Source organism: Ursus arctos, unplaced genomic scaffold (assembly GCF_023065955.2).
Source record: "Ursus arctos isolate Adak ecotype North America unplaced genomic scaffold, UrsArc2.0 scaffold_33, whole genome shotgun sequence".
In the NCBI taxonomy this organism is placed as follows: domain Eukaryota; kingdom Metazoa; phylum Chordata; class Mammalia; order Carnivora; family Ursidae; genus Ursus; species Ursus arctos.
In genome coordinates this window covers 5,654,312-5,669,945 of record NW_026623019.1, presented here as the reverse complement: position 1 = coordinate 5,669,945, position 15,634 = coordinate 5,654,312, and the positions used below count along the sequence as shown (strand labels likewise).

Genomic DNA, 15,634 nt, shown 5'->3' with positions numbered 1-15,634 from the left:
GAGATAAGGTGTCCCTGAGGATGATGTGTCTCCTGGCACCTGTTAGAGATGTACGTTTTGATAGTAGCTGCATGTTCGGGGCAGTGTAAGGTGGGGTGAGGGCATTGGTGATAAATTCAGTTTTATTCTTGCTGGGTTTAAGGACCCTTCACAATGGTTACAGGGAGATAAATCTAGAAAGAAAATTAGAAGTGTACATCTGTAACTTGGGGGCGAGGTGAGAGCCGGAAGTGGGTGATTTGGAGTTGGCTACCATGTAGAGTGCAGAGAGAGGCAGGTGGATCCCTGAGACACCACTAAGACTTGAAAGCAAAAGCAGAGTGCTTCCAGGAAGGGCAACCAGGGAGAGTCAGGTGGTTGAGAGAATAAAGAAAACATAGCTTCTGAGAAGCCCTGGGAGCCCCAGTCAGTACCCTGAGGAGCCCAGAGGAGTCAGTGTTAGGTTGGAGGGCAGTCTGGGCAGCACACAGCTTGGGGGGAGCTCCTTCCAGAGAGGAGGAGCCAGCCCTGACGACCAGTTCTGGGGAAATGGTGCAACGTGGGGGCTGCTCTGTGAAGAATCTTGACAGAAAAGAGAAGCAGGAGGAAGGATAAGGTGGGAACTTGCCATATGGAGAGAGTTGAGAAGATCCCCTCCCTTCTTAAAGAGAAGGTTGGTGGCAATCGGAGTACTTCTGTTGGCTGGGTAGAGTAGACCTCCGAAGGCGGGGACGCTGAGGAAGGAGGGTAACGCTGACAAGGTGTTGGGCTCAGATGTGGGTTCCAACTTTGGCCTTGCTGCTTGTGGATGGCAGGATTTCGGCCCCATACTTTGGTCGACTCCCTTCTCACTGGGCGCATTGTAACTGCCGTGCGGGGCTGCAGTGAAGGTTGAACCAGGTAGTAGATGTATAGAGCGAGGCACCGGCTGTCGTGTGAGGAAGCATTTGGTGAGTTGTAGCTACTATTATTTTTGTTATTATTTGAGAGGGTGTGGGTTGAAGATGGCTCTAGAACAGCTGTCTGGAGGTGATCAGAAAGGGGTTGGGGGCAGTTTTCATTTTTCGAGAGTTAGGATGGGGTCGTGGATGAGGGCGTTAGCAGAGGTGTGATAAGGCAGTGTGACAGGCATAAAGGTGTGCTGTCACAGTGGGGCATAGTAACTGAAGGAAGAACAAGGCTGTGGGACAGCACAGCTGAAGATGGGGTTTTATCATGGTGTCGGCTATGTGGCTGTGTGGCTGTGCCCAGCAGCCGTTGGCAGCCTAGAGGGAGGGGAAGAGGAGGCCAGAGAGTTTCCTCCAGGGCTGGGTGTGGATGGCAGAGTGAGTGACTGGCGCAGAGGGATGGGCTGGAGGGACAGGTGGTTAAGGGATTGGAACACTTACCAGATTTAAAGGTTGAATGTAAATAGCTCTAAAGATTGGGTGACAGTAGGTATGTGTGCTGGGTAGATAAACAAAAACTTGTGTTTGGGGAATTGTATTTTGGGGTTTCAGATATTAAAAGTAATAAAATTCTAGGTGCTGATCTGGGTGAGGGCAGGCATTGGAGGCCAGGGGCTGGATGGGGTTGGGTGATGGCTTCTCCTGGTGGGAGTTTGATAAATGGGGTAGATCAGGATGTATGCTTCTCAGGGGTGGGATAGGTGCTTAAAAGTCAAGTTTTGTGTTTCTCAGGGTTTGCTGTGGTCCTACGTGGAGGACAGTAAGCGGTGAGGGGAATAGGGTGGTCGGCATAGGCGCAGAAAGCCGTTATTGAGATAAAAGGGTGCTGTCTGACATTTGTAGAAATCCTCAGGATAAAAGGAATGTATAACTGAGCCTCTGTGGACGATGGCCTGTTCTCTCTGCTCGGCTCTCCTGGGGCACGTCTCAGGGCCATGCCCGGTAAAAATGAGGAGAGAGTGGGCAGTGGGGGGAGATACAGTTGCTGTCCTGGGAGCCCCCAGACTGATGTATGTAGTTAAACTGACTTTCTAAGGTGATGTTCTCCACAAAGAAATGGAAATGCAAGTAAGCAGGGTTTTTTTTTTTTTCTCTCTCCTTTTTTCTTTTTAACACATATGCCTTTTCTACTTGACTCCTGGCACTTACTTCCTCAACTGCATTCTTGCTAACAGGCGTGCTGTATTTTACCATATAAGAACCCAGATTGAAACCTGTTGAGTTGCTTTCCATTTTTCTCTGTTGCTGAAAATGTTGCAGTTGATGGCCTTGCACATGAAATCCTATGCACGCTCTGCACTGTTTCAGTTTATTTTTTCTCATTTGAGAATTGTGTCCTTTAATGCTCTATCGTGGCGGTGAACTCTGCTTGGAATCCATTCTCTGTAGTCTGGAAATGTGATTTCCAGAGTGTGTTCTGTTTGTTTTGACACTCTTGTGGTAACTACGTGGGTTTCACAGAGACTGTCCTACTGGGGTCCCATGGTACTTGGAGTATTGGGTGTGCAGAAGCCTCATGAGTCAGCCTTTGATGAGGATGCTGAGAAATGGGGAAGCCTTGGGGGTTGTACAGAGGAGAACGTGAAAGCTGGAAGAGCCCCGGGCTCTGGGGTGTAACTTTGTTCCTCCCTGGCTTCTCCCTCTGGTGTTCTTCAAGCCTTCCCTGTATAGAACCAATGCCAGGAAGACACTGGAGAGCCCCTTGCTTGGGGCTGGGGCTCGGGTACCTGAATATTCAGGACACATCGGACCTGTGGAGTCTTTCTCCCAACTCCCCAGGAAAGTAGACACAAGTGGCTTTCTCAGATTCTTGTCTGCAAACCAGACATTCCAGCCACTGGTCTCCAGAGCTGCCCCTTTCACAAACACCTCAGTGGAATGTGGGTTTGAATTGAGATCACCTTCTTGGCCAGTTTTGGAGCCTGGGAAAAAAGAGCTGCCTTTGGAAAAAAGCTTTAGCTGGTTTTGTGGTTTTTTTACTTGCAAGTCTGGTTAACTGTTGGTCTGAGCTTGGAGGTTGCACTCCCCATAGGAGGGCTTGGGTCGGGAGAACTGGCCCTACTCTGGTGGGTGGTTGTGGCTTTAACTGAGTTACCCCCCAGAGTGCGTCTTTTCCCTCTTGGACCGGCTGTCCAGGGCCTGGGAGGGAGCCGGTGTTGGTTCCTGCCAGCAGCAGTGACTGGACAGTGTGGTTACCTTTTATTTAATGCCACCCACTCTCATTCTCCCCCTGCCTGAGGAGGGGTGGTGGCGAGAAGGGAGCATTCTCTTTTCAGTTCGCGTCACTATGCCAGAATCATGATCTGGCACGTAAGAGTCAAATGAAGAAGCTAGGGTAGAGGCAGAAGATGGGAGTGAGTTGGAATTTGTAGGACAAACTGATTTCCTTTCTCTGATTGTGAGGCAGGTACTTAGAGAATCAGCCTCTTTGTCTCTTTACACACACACACACATTTGCTCACTTGCATGTGCTTTCTCTGACCTAGAACACCAGGGAGTGATAAGGGTAGGAGTTCCATATCGCCTGTAGCTGTGAAATTGTCTCTCTTGGATATGAGTTCTTAATATGGTATTTATATAAGGGCTTCCGGAGAGTCACAGTCCCCTGAAATTGTCTGCACAATGACGTGTGCGTGTTTCTTGAGGGAGTGTCCATGGCTTTCATCAGATTCCCAGAGGGATCTCTGGTTTCTGAAAGGATAGGAACCTCTGCTTTGGGATTTGAATCTTGGACTAACTGAGAAAAGCAATAGCTGGCGTTCACTGGGCTCCTACCTCACACAGGCACCACTAAGCACCTTACTTGCATTATTTCATTTGAGCCTCCAAACCTTGGGAGGAGAATGTTATGGTTATTATTCCTTCTCGTACTGATGAGGAGGTGTGCCCAGAATGATGCAGTGTGCTGGCGCTGGCACTTGAGCATGGATGGTCTGATTCTAGAACTCTTAGCCATCCCTCAGTAGGGCCTCCGCACCCAAGCCAGGTGGTTCCACGGTGACTCTGACGTATAGCCACCTTGTCCGTCTCCACTGCCAGGATTCTGGTGTAGGACTCCACTGGCCTTGAGCTGAGTTACCCACCTGGTTTTTACATGTCTCTGGGGGTTGGAGGGAAGAGGTTGTCTTTGTGAAGTCAGTTGTGTTTAATTTTGTATTTCATATCTGTGATCTGGTTGTCCTCAGTGTAAGCGCTGGAAGTAGGAATCCATGGCTCTGGCCCACGGGGTCACTGTGAGTGTAAGATCAGTTATTAATGTACCTGAAAGAATTTTGGGACCCGTGGATGCTGTGGGATTGTATGTCAGGAGAGTGACATGTGTGCTCTCTTCAGGAGAGTGGGCAGCATCAGGCTCAGGAGAACAGCACCCACCCGGTCCAAAGGGTGTGAGACCCGGGACTGTTTGTCTCAGCTGCCTGTGGTCAAAAGTACATTCTGGACAGAGAGGTGGTGATGTAATGGGGCCTTGTGTGTGTATTGAAAAATCCCTCTTTGCTCTTTCCTCATTTCAGGTTTGTCCTTTGAGTCAAGTCAAATATTTATTGAGTATTGCTGAGTACAAAAATAGGGTATGAGAGTCATCAGAGAGCTCTGCTCCATATGGAAGCAGAGTCCCTCTTAAGGAATGCGTGGGCTTGTTGATGGGCAAGGACAGTGTGTGTAGATGAAGGGAGACGTACGGTAAGGTCAAGTGGAGATCACGGTCTGGTGCTGGCTGGGCGGTGTTGGGGAGAATGAAGAATGAAGGAAGGCAGTTCAGGTTGAAGAATTTGGACAGTTTGGGTAAGTGGAGGGGGTGATGGTGCCAGGGTGGGCACAAACACTGAGCAGACTGACCGAGAGGTCTAGGAGGGTCTGGACTAACGGAACTGTGGATTCTCATTAGCATGAGGAAGACTGATCTTTCAGTGGATGGTGCAGGATGGGTCAGAGAGGGGAGTGAATGCCAGCCAAGGTCTTTGTAGGCTCTGAGCATTTTGTTTCTGCAGCTCAGATGAAAATTGAGTTTGTCGTTGATGGTAATTTTTGCACAGTTGGGCTAGAACGGCCAGATCACACACCTTGTTTTCCCTGTTGGACTTGCCATGTGGGGTTTGTGTCAGGGTAATGGGAAGATCACATGTTGTTACTTCTCTCTTTCTTTAGCCACATACTAGCTACGTCTTGACTGAACATTGCACATCAAAAGTGCTCCATACTTAATTATTTTTTTTTTAATGTATTTTATTTATTTATTCGACAGAGATAGAGACAGCCAGCGAGAGAGGGAACACAAGCAGGGGGAGTGGGAGAGGAAGAAGCAGGCTCCTAGCAGAGGAGCCTGATGTGGGGCTCGATCCCAGGACTCCGGGATCATGCCCTGAGCCGAAGGCAGACGCCTAACTTCTGTGCCACCCAGGCGCCCCCATACTTAATTATTTTTTGATTCGTGGCATTAGGGAGAGCCAGTCTCTATAATAAAGTCTAATTTTAGGTAATTGTTTCTACTTCTGTAAAAATCAGCCTTTTCGGGGCCCCTGGGTGGCTCAGTCAGTTGAGCATCCAACTCTTGATTTCAGCTCAGGTCATGATCTCAGCATTGTGTGATTAAGCCCTAAGTTGGGCTTTGCACTAGGCATGGAGCCTGCTTAAGATTCTCTCTCTCTGCCTCTCCCTCTGCTTCCCCCTTCGCCCCATGCTCGCGTTCTCTCTCAAAAAAAATTTTTTTTTTAAATAAAACACCAGCCTTTTCATTTGAGTTGCTTATATCTTCCTCCTTTTCTTTCTGGGGGTGCCTCTGGTGTAAAAGTGCTAATTATCAATATTTTGATTATAAGGTAGCAGTTGTCCTGTATTATCCACAAACGGAGTAACTGACAAATAATTGAAAATAAGCTCTGTGAGTTGTAACAAACCTATTTAGATCTTTATAAACAGCTACCGTACTCTCTTTCACAAATCTTTTTCTGGGGCACCTGGGTGGCGCAGTCGTTAAGTGTCTGCCTTTGGCTCAGGGCCTGATCCCATCCCTGTGCTTTGGGATCGAGCCCCACATCAGGCTCCTCTGCTAGGAGCCTGCTTCTTCCTCTCCCACTCCCCCTGCTTGTGTTCCCTCTCTCGCTGGCTGTCTCTGTCAAATAAATAAATAAAATCTTTAAAAAAACAAAACAAAACAAAACAAAAACAAATCTTTTTCTGCTTTTCCTGTCAACAGACCAGGGGTGGATTGGGATTGGCCCAGGTGAGCCCCAGTGTGGTGTGTCTGTTCTAGCCTTAGGTTCACAAGGGAAAGACTCATTGGTTCCAGCAGTGGGGAGGGTCGGAGAACACTTCAAAGGGAGCCTGGCTTATGCTAGACAGGCAGGCCGTTTTCTCCTCTTGTTCTGAAATTGAGTTGAACCATTTCTAGGAGAGGGGAGGGGCATTGGGTAGGAACTCTAGAGCAGGGTTGGGAACTCTTATTTTATACTTTCCAATTCTCTACATCTGTGTATTTTTCATTGTGATCATTTTATAACAATAATATAAAAACTGTATAATAATACAGTAACAAAAATGATCTAAACATCTAGTTAAGGTATTACAAAGTTAAGCAATTAAATACAGTTGGAAAATAGAATGGCATTAGAATGGCATTTTATTACAGTTCCACAAATAGCCCCTAGCTTTATAGCAGACCTTTCTCTGTCTGGAGTCCAAGCAGAATGGCACCCTTAACTGTGGATTGCAGGTACTCCGTGCGCGTGTCACCACAGATGGCCAACCGGATCGTGGATTCTGCAAGGAGCATCCTCAACAAGTTTATACCCGATATCTATATTTACACAGACCACATGAAAGGAGTCAACTCTGGGAAGTAAGTGTCTGTGCATTTTTAGAGCTTATTTCTGCAGCTAACCATGCCTTTTCACACTCTTGTCCTGACTGCAGTAAAAGCTGCCAGGTGTGTGTCGGCAGCCAGAGGAAGAGGAGTGATTTCAGAATTAATTTGCTCCCGATTTACTGCCGTTGTCACCAGTGGTCATCTTTTGAGCACCTGTCATGTGGAAAGTATTGCAGTGGCCAGTGCTAGAGATGAGGGGTCCAGACCCTGGCCTGGGGCAGTTAAAACCCAGCTATTAATAAACGCTGCTTCCAGCTTTAAATCCCATCTGTTCCCACAAAAAATTAAAGCAAACAAGTTCTTCCACCCTGAGTAAATAACAGTTTAGGGGAAAATATCCTTTGTTGGTCTGTGCCAGTCGGTGTCTCTCTCCATCAAGGGGAACAACACCCCTAGAGCCAAAGAAAGTTGTTATTGCAGATTTGACTTGGATTTAGTTAAAGCCTTTGTGGAAAACCTCACTTTAGAAAATAAAAAGTTAATGATGATCTGTGTAATGAAAATACTTGTTTCAGGCTTTGCTTGTATATTTAGCAACCAGTAAGTTAGGGAAGCAATTAAAAACTAATTTTTTAATTACGAAAATGTTAAATATACAGAAAAATTGAAAGGCTAGCACAGTGAACACCTGTGTGTTCCCACTGCTTGTAGTTAACAGCGAATATTTCGCCATATTTACTTGTGTGTGGGTTTTCTGTGTTTGTTTTTGCTGAATCATTTCAATGCAAATGACAGTATCGTTACACATACAGTCTAAAGCTTGCAGGTTGTGTCTCCTAAAAATAAGAACGTCAGAGATTGGCTGTTGTGGGTTCAGAAATCATTTTTTTGCTAAGTAGTAGCACAGCCCATCCTTTCTCACAGCCCTTCCATCTGCTTTTCTTTGACTTCAGCCACAGAAGGAGAGAGAGCACAGGAGGGCTGAGTGGTTACGGCATTTCTGACCTTGATGAGGTCCATGGGAAAGATGAAGGTGATTTCAGCAATGTGGTGGCGGCTCATAGTTCAGAGTAATAGGGGTGGGGTGTCAGAGGGTACAGTCGGGAAAGGATTTGTGTGCCAGGCTGGCCCTTTCTCTGGGTTTGGAAAGGTCAGTGATGGTCCCAAACCTTTGGTGCACTGCTCAGATATCACCAGCGCTTTCCTCATTCATGTGGTGGGAGTCAGAATGCCGGCATCAGTAGGTTAGCGTACAGATTTGAGAGATCACATAGTTAAGCCGCTAGTGCGGTGGCTGGCACACAGTAGGTACTGCAGAAATGCTAATGCTTCTCATGCCACTCCTCCCTCTCTCTCCCCTTCTCAGCCCTTCTCTGGGGAGAGGGGATTACGGAGCCATGGGGAGAGTAGGTAGCCGCAGCAGCAGCTGACTGAGTGACCTGGTCTCCATCGTGCCTTCTCTCTCTGGGTGCTGGCTCTGTGAGGGTGTCCAGGAACGAGGCACAGCAGGTCTGAAGGCCATGCTGCCCCCACTGTGGTGCAGCTTTTCCTAATGCCATCGACTCAGCTGACCCCGGCATGCAGTCCAGCCCCATCCTTGCTGAGGGTGAATGGGAAGCTCATATGTGGATCAGGATGTGGGCGTGATGGACATTTGTGGGTCATCAACTCCAAGCCCCGCTTAAAAACAATTACATGTGAAAGCAATGCATGTTAGGTTTATGTTTCCTAAATCTCAAGTTACGGAGGACAAATGGTGCTCTTCCCTCTCTGTTAGGAAATGATGAAGACATAGTGGGTGTTTTCCTCTTCTGATTCACTGGGGTATCCATGTAATGAGGTTTATTGAACTCTAAGACTGAGAGTGTGTGTTGTGGACTAGAACCTTGGGGAGCAGCAGTTCTGGGTGCTCTGTGGCTCCTTGACCGGTATGCCCAGTTGCCTGTTGTCCCATTTCGATTCTCACAGTCTGGGGGGCCTGGGTGGCTCAGTCATGGCACCGTCTAACTCTTAATTTCAGCTCAGTTCATGATCTTTTTTTTTTTTTTTTTAAGATTTTATTTATTTATTCGACAGAGATAGAGACAGCCAGCGAGAGAGGGAACACAAGCAGGGGAGTGGGAGAGGAAGAAGCAGGCTCCCAGCAGAGGAGCCTGATGTGGGGCTCGATCCCATAACGCCGGGATCACGCCCTGAGCCGAGGGCAGACACTTAACCGCTGTGCCACCCAGGCGCCCCTCAGTTCATGATCTTTGAAAAATATCTGGACCTTTACCAATTGGGAAGTTTTGTTTTGTTTTTTTAAGATATTTATTTATTTATTTATGAAAGAGCACGAGCAGAGAGGAGGTGTAGAGGGAGAAGCAGACTCCCCACTGAGCAGGGAACATGACACACTGGGCTCGATCTTTGTTTTTTCCTAAAACGAATACAATGTTAAATGGAACAGTCTTGATCAAATACAAAGTTTATCATAATAACAACTACACGCACCTCAGAGATTTCACATGGATGGAAAGATTCAGAAATTCTTGGGGACCGTAAGTGAGTGGGCGAAAGCAGTGACGGCAGCTTATCTGCTGGTTCTGCCTCCCTCTGTTTTCTACTCTTCACGTGGGTATGGTGCCACCTGTACCTCTGAGCCCATGCCCTCCTTCCTCCTGCTCAGGTGACTCGGAGGCTGCTCGAGATTGTCCCATGGGTGTGATGGCTGGGCGGCACGGGGTTAGGCGGTAAAGCATGACTCGGAGTGCCCCAGAACCTTTGTTCTCATTCACCCCCTTTCCTTGGTAGGTGCCATTAACCCTCGGCTGCATAGACAAAAAAATTTTTTTTAAAGAAATTAAGGACTGACCAATGTAGCTCATACAGTACATTTTGAAACATTATTAATTTTGTAGATAGTTTTTCTGAAATGGGTGCTTTGGCTTGTTTTGTGCTGGACACAGTGCTTTAGGAACATGGGTGTTGAATTGTGTTAAAGGGGGCACGTGTGTAGTGGTTGCATGTGGGTATACTGCTGGGAAGTACATATTTTTTAAAAGGCATGGGCAAAGTAGATGTCTGAGATGTCAAACTTGGAAGTTTTATGGAGAGGTGCTGTTTTTATTGTTCATGGACCGACTTTATTTTGTGCCAAACTCGTTGTCACTAAGCTCTGTGAGCACTGTTACCGTGGTGCTCCAGGTCCTGGCCATGGAAGCTTTCCCCCAAATGTTTGTTGGATGCATGGGTGAATGAGTCAGCTCTGATTCTGGACAAGAAGGGTGTTAGCTTATGGCTGTTGGTGGTAGGAACACCACCGAAGAGAACATGGTGCGAGCTCACTGGTTAGAGTAAATGAATTCTGAGTGAGGGATGTTCTTCAAACAAAGGTCTGTAGGCCCTTTCTGGCTCGTGTGGTACTTTTCATTATGGGGGAATAGCCTGATATTTCGGAAGAAGGGCTGTCATCGGTGGCCTCCGGCCGCTTATACCTTCTGAATTGGTTGAAGGCCGAGTACTGTGGTGGAGAACTTTCATGGACTTTGGAGTCTGGAAGACCTGTGTTTGAAAGGCATCTCAGTCACTTTCTAGCTGTGTGGGCTTGGTGTTGGTTGCTTAATTTCTCATTTGTAAAATGAGGGTGGTAATATTTACTCTGCAGAGTTGTGGTGTCAAAGCCCCTAGCTCAGAAACTGGCAATAAGTAGGTGCTCAATATCTGGTATCCCTGGTTAATGTTACTTTATATGTGGATCGTTAGCAAACGCGCACAGTAGGATCTTTCCCAGTGTAGGAGTGGGGAGAAGGAAGGCAGGGCCAAGGGGAAAAGCCATGCAAACTTGCGCAATCTTTGCTTCTGCCCTGTATGCTCTCACTAAGTCATTTATATTTCTAATATAAGCCAGTAGGAACTCTAGGAAGGCTTGGTGTGGCCAGACAGAATGCCATCAAAAAGATGTTTGTCTTCTCTCTTCCTTTTGCTGGTGAATGTGAAAGCCCCCCCCCCCCCCCCGCCCCGCTCCCCCCACTTTATGAACCCTACTCATGTCTGTGCCTTTGAATCCCCAGGTCTCCGGGCTTTGGGTTGTCACTGGTTGCCGAGACCACCAATGGCACCTTCCTCAGTGCTGAACTGGCCTCCAACCCCCAGGGCCAGGGAGCAGCAGTGCTTCCGGAGGACCTCGGCAGGAACTGTGCCAAGCTGCTGCTCGAAGAGATCTATAGGGTATGTCCTCAGCCCCTGCAGGTCTGGGAGCAAAGCCATCAGGAAGTGGTTCATTGTCTCTCATTTTTATTCCTTAGCAGCTTTCTTCCCGTCCAAGGGCTTAAGCCAAGGAGTTAACTGTTCCTACCCATTCAACAGTTTCGTATTAACTACTTGAATGGGTTAGGTAAGCTAGTCCGTGAGCAGAGATCCAGTCCCACTGGTTTGGGAAACAGGGCAGGTAAGTTTAATGGAGAGAGGAAGGAACTAGAACAGAGTCATACAAGAGAGAGGGGGTAAAAAAATGAAGCCTGTTTGGTGGTGGTTGGCCAGTTGAAGAGCACACACTGCCCTGACTGATGCAGGCACTGTCTCTCAGCTCCTCGAGTCCCCGCCATAAGGGAGCAGGGGCTCACTGTTTTCAGATTTTTCAAGAGAAGCTGGACATCTGGATTGGTATGTGACAGTTCAGATAGAAAGCCGTGTTGATAGGCTGGGTTTTGCAGTGTGCTGTGGAGCACAGAACGATGTCTGGGGAAGGCAGTCCTGCGTCGGCTCACAGTAGGGGCTTGGGAAGATCGAACGCAGCGAAAGACAGGACTTCACCAGTTGCCATTTTGCATCTGCATCTCTGCTGTGGGACACAGCTCAGCCCTGCCCGGACCAGCCTGTCCTTCCAGTTGCCAGAGTCTTCTCTCTGTCGGTCTGTGCAAGCAACATGCACGTGCACACACACACACTCACTGTGTCCTAAAGGCAGTTGAGCTGACCTAAAAGGAGCAAGGAAGAAATTGGAAGGGAAGGAAGAATGATGGCAGGAGAAAATAAGATGAAGCTGCCTGAAAATATTCTTTAAGATCCCATAAGCTTGGTTAGATGAGAGTCACAAATGCAGCTCCAAGGTTTCTGTCGTTTTGCATGATCTTTTGCCTTGGTTTCACATCTGAAAGCTGAAACTTTGCCCTTGACGTACAGAATGCAGTTCAGGCTTTGAGGGATGGTCACATCTCTGCTGTGTAGGCGAGGCCCCACGTTCTCGAACTGAGCACCGGTGAGGACTGTACTCTGGGTGGTTTGCTACTAGATGGTGTGTGGTGTTTGTCAACTGTCTTTTCTGTCTACCTCAAGAACCTTTCATCTCTGCATTTGTCTGTGTATCTATTCTCAGTTACTAGACCTCTCTGTGGGTCCTTCTGGAGTCTCCCAGGGAAGTTTTGCCCTGATGAAAGCCACAAAAATCACATGTGAGCCCAGCGAAATAAAACCAGTAAGGCGGGTACAGTGTGATTTTTTTTTTTTTTCTTTCATTCACTTCCTTTTGCCACTGTCATTGATCACTGTGGTAGGGTGATGGCTGGGTCAAGGGTCCCTGTACAGGCCTCACTAAGGAAAACAGCTTATAAACAGTCTACTCCCCTGATCCAAGTCAGCATTCTTGAAAATATGTAGTTGGTCACAAGGTGGAACAAGTAAGAATGAACTGTTTCAGAGTTAATTAGGATTTCTAGGTCCTAAATGGCTTTATTTCACATCCGTCTAATTAAGATGAAGACAGGGAACCTGCAAGTGTGTCTTCAGTGGTGTGCCTCCATCCCCTGTTCTCACCATTCAACTGGGAAGTAGTGGTGGAAGGAAGCACCGGGTCAGATGAAATCCTCTGGAAGGAGTGTGGTCAGGGTCTGGCCTCAGCTCTTTTGATGCTACATCAGCCCAATGGTTGGTGCTAAATTTAATGATTTTTTTTTTTTTTTAATTTGGTGATTTTTGAAAGAGAGTAACTGGAAGCTGGGAGTAAATGATCAAGCTCTTGTTCTGGCTGTTACTTAGTTCAGGAAGTTTGTCATCTAGGCTTGTGTGAGGAAAGACTTTGTGTTTTATGTGCATCCCTCAGGCTCCGTTGACATGTGCAGGTGTCCCTTCCTGGGTCCTGTGGTGGCTGGCAGACCCTCTCCCTGACTGTGGGGGACGCTTCTGTCTCTTTCCAGCAGACCTGGGGGCATCGGAAGCATCGAGTCACAGAGTAGCCCAGTGGGAGCCCACATGTACAGCTGAGTGTGTGTTTTGTATCCCCATAAATAGCGGATCATAAGCCGGCTGAGTGACTGCACTCTCCCGCCGCCTTGGCAGCGCCAGTGCCCGCAGCCTCTAGTGACTGCATAGCTAGCGCTGGCTCTGCCTGAATTGTCTCTGTTCCTGCTGCCATCTCATCTTTGCAATAAGAGCAAAGCCACTTAAAACAGGGACTGCACCCTGTGCCTTGGGGTTGCCTCCACTACTCCCTCCGTGGAATCCTGTGCACAGACCCTAACATACTGATCGCACTAAGATATTGGTCCAGCACATAGCAGTAGGCAGTGAGGATGGTAGAAAAGCAACACAGTGATAAGGAGAGAGGGAGGAGAACAGTTTCATTTTAGGCAGTTAGAGGGAGCAAGTTCTGTGCTAAGGTGCACAGCGGGGAGAGACGAGAAGCTCCTGCAACAGGCCAGCAGTTTCTGAGTGTAGTGGAATGTGTGCGTAGATGAGACCCATGGAAGGTGACAGTCTGGGCACGTCAGATTAGCTCCAGGACGGATCACATAAAGAGAGGCCGTGTTCCGTAGCCCTAGGTAATTAACTATACATTGCCTAGAGCTGATGATGCGTTTTGGCTTGTATATCTGCTGCTGCTTTCATTACAAAGGCAATGTTTCATTTTTCACTAGATACAGCTCAGTAAACTCATAGTCTCCATGATTACAGTTGTTTTTATTAACTGTTCCTTTCACTCCCTGAAGTTAGTTGGTATAAGGGTTACTCTTAAAAGACCTGCCCTCTGTTTTATTACTGCTTAGACTTTGTAGTCTGCTCTTCTGTGGTTCTGATACTCTGGGTGTCTGCGGTTATTTCCTTCCCTCTGTTTTGTTGGTTTTCCATTTTCTAGTTGGTACAACGATTAATCTTTAAAGTATTTGTGTTTACAGGGTGGATGTGTGGACTCGACCAACCAGAGCCTGGCTCTGTTGCTCATGACCCTTGGACAGCAGGATGTTTCCAAAGTCCTGCTCGGACCGCTGTCTCCCTACACGTGAGTTGTTCCCTTCAGCCTTACCGTGCTGTCTGGAATAATCTTCCACTTGCACAGAACAACACAGCTATTGTGCCCCACACAGCTCATCTCTGTGAACACCTGCTTGTACTGATGGTTAGAGAGCTGGAGGCTGTCACCCTAAACAAGGATTTTACTTTTCATTCTTTCTTGTAGCTTCACCATTCCTGTCTGTCATTCCCATGTCATCAGTTATGTGATAAATACTGGGCAGTTCTCCTGTCTGTGCCTTAGATTTTGTTTCCATTTTGGAGGTAAACTCCTGGTTCTGTTATAGCTTGGGTTTTGTTGTTTGTTTTTTAAACCCCCCTTCTCCTTTATTGTGGCAAAAAGGACTGTGTTTTTGTCCAAGACAATAGGATGTGAGCAGGCTGGAAAGATGAAGGAGGAGGCAAAGTTCATATCCTGCCCCTGGGTTAGTGGGGAAATTAGAGAGAGGTGAGTTTGAGGCCATGGGTATCATCGAAGTTGACCGCTGAGGCATGAGGGCAAGCATTTTCCAAAAAGAGCAGCCCAGGCTTAATGATAAACAAGACTTAAATGATACACAGCAGAGTAGCAGAAGCACTTCCCATTGATAGTAACAGCCTCTGGGCACTGATGTGTGTGTGTGTGTGTGTGTGTGTGTGTGTGTGTGTGTGTGTCTACCTGACATCCTTACCTGACCATCTGTGGGTAGGAGCGGGCTGGGTGGGCCTTGTGTGGGCAGAGATACTTAGCTAGATATGAGACTGAACTGTCCTTTTTCGGTTATCATGGTACCGATGCTGTATATCTGAAAGGTACAGTACTGTGATAACTGAAGAATGGTGGTGCCTTCACGTTGGGAGAGGGGTGCACTCTGCTGTGGCTGGGGAGACCAGGAGACTGGGGGAGATCCTTATGGAGGCTTTTTTTTTTTTTTTTGATGGGTGGTGGGAGATTGTTTTGGAACAAGGAGATGGAAGAGAGTACATTCTGTTAACAGAGGGGGAAGACTGATAAGCAGGGGGCTGGTGAGGACCACACTATCTCCCGATAGCTTGTGTAAAGTATTTCACAGCACAGGAAACCGGAAATTGAGTAAATGGCACTCTAACACCAGGATTCAACATTGCTAAGATAGACTTTGTAACTTGGGCAATTAGAGAGGGGGTCGGGCTGGGAGCACAGCACCCTGAGTGCAGAGATTTGCTTCCCATGGAGACTTTGCTGGCAGTGGCCGCTAGTCTGCCCGCTGCGGCCCCTTCAGCTGGTTAGCGGCTCTCAAGGCTGCAGCTTCCCGGCCTCCACTCCGGGGCAGCGGAGGGCCTGACTGCTCGCATAGTATGAGGCTGTGTCTAGAAACGTGTGTGGTCGTGGGGCGTGGAGTTTGGCAGAACATTATGTGAAAAATGGAATGTATATTTTTATTTTTCCTTGACAGTTTTTTTTTTTTTCTTTTTTGCTTTTGGAGACTTTTTTTTTTTTTTCCAGTTTGGCTCCAGAGCCTTTATAATCTTTTCAAGTCCGCGGCCCCTGTGGAGATGGTCAAGATGTGACTGGACGTTTTTAAACGTTCCTGTGTCCTACTCGACTCACTCCTCACCACACATTAATTGCAGTGTCCTGTCTTCCAGAGACTTTGCCTAAAATTATAACATCTCCTGG

The 15,634-nt window shown here is 47.6% G+C and overlaps 2 protein-coding genes across 3 annotated transcripts in view; both read left to right on the top strand.

Annotated features, from left to right (window-relative positions):
* RCL1 (RNA terminal phosphate cyclase like 1) overlaps positions 1-15,634 on the top strand; it is a 57,546-nt gene that overhangs the window by 33,178 nt on the left and 8,734 nt on the right. The window contains exons 1-4 of one of the 2 annotated variants that reach the window (XM_048218367.2): positions 4,456-4,607; positions 6,637-6,762; positions 10,782-10,938; positions 13,881-13,984. In XM_048218367.2, coding sequence (XP_048074324.1) covers positions 4,591-4,607; positions 6,637-6,762; positions 10,782-10,938; positions 13,881-13,984 — 404 coding nt within the window. In that variant the 5' untranslated portion in view covers positions 4,456-4,590. Of the gene's footprint in view, positions 1-4,455; positions 4,608-6,636; positions 6,763-10,781; positions 10,939-13,880; positions 13,985-15,634 lie in introns of those variants that run through there. The other variant, XM_026519243.4, reaches the window with a different exon arrangement.
* The window catches only part of JAK2 (Janus kinase 2), a 267,922-nt gene continuing 266,252 nt past the window's right edge, over positions 13,965-15,634 (top strand). The window contains exon 1 of the mRNA XM_044391265.3: positions 13,965-13,984. The gene's annotated coding sequence lies outside the window, so the exon portion shown is untranslated. The remainder of the gene's footprint in view (positions 13,985-15,634) is intronic.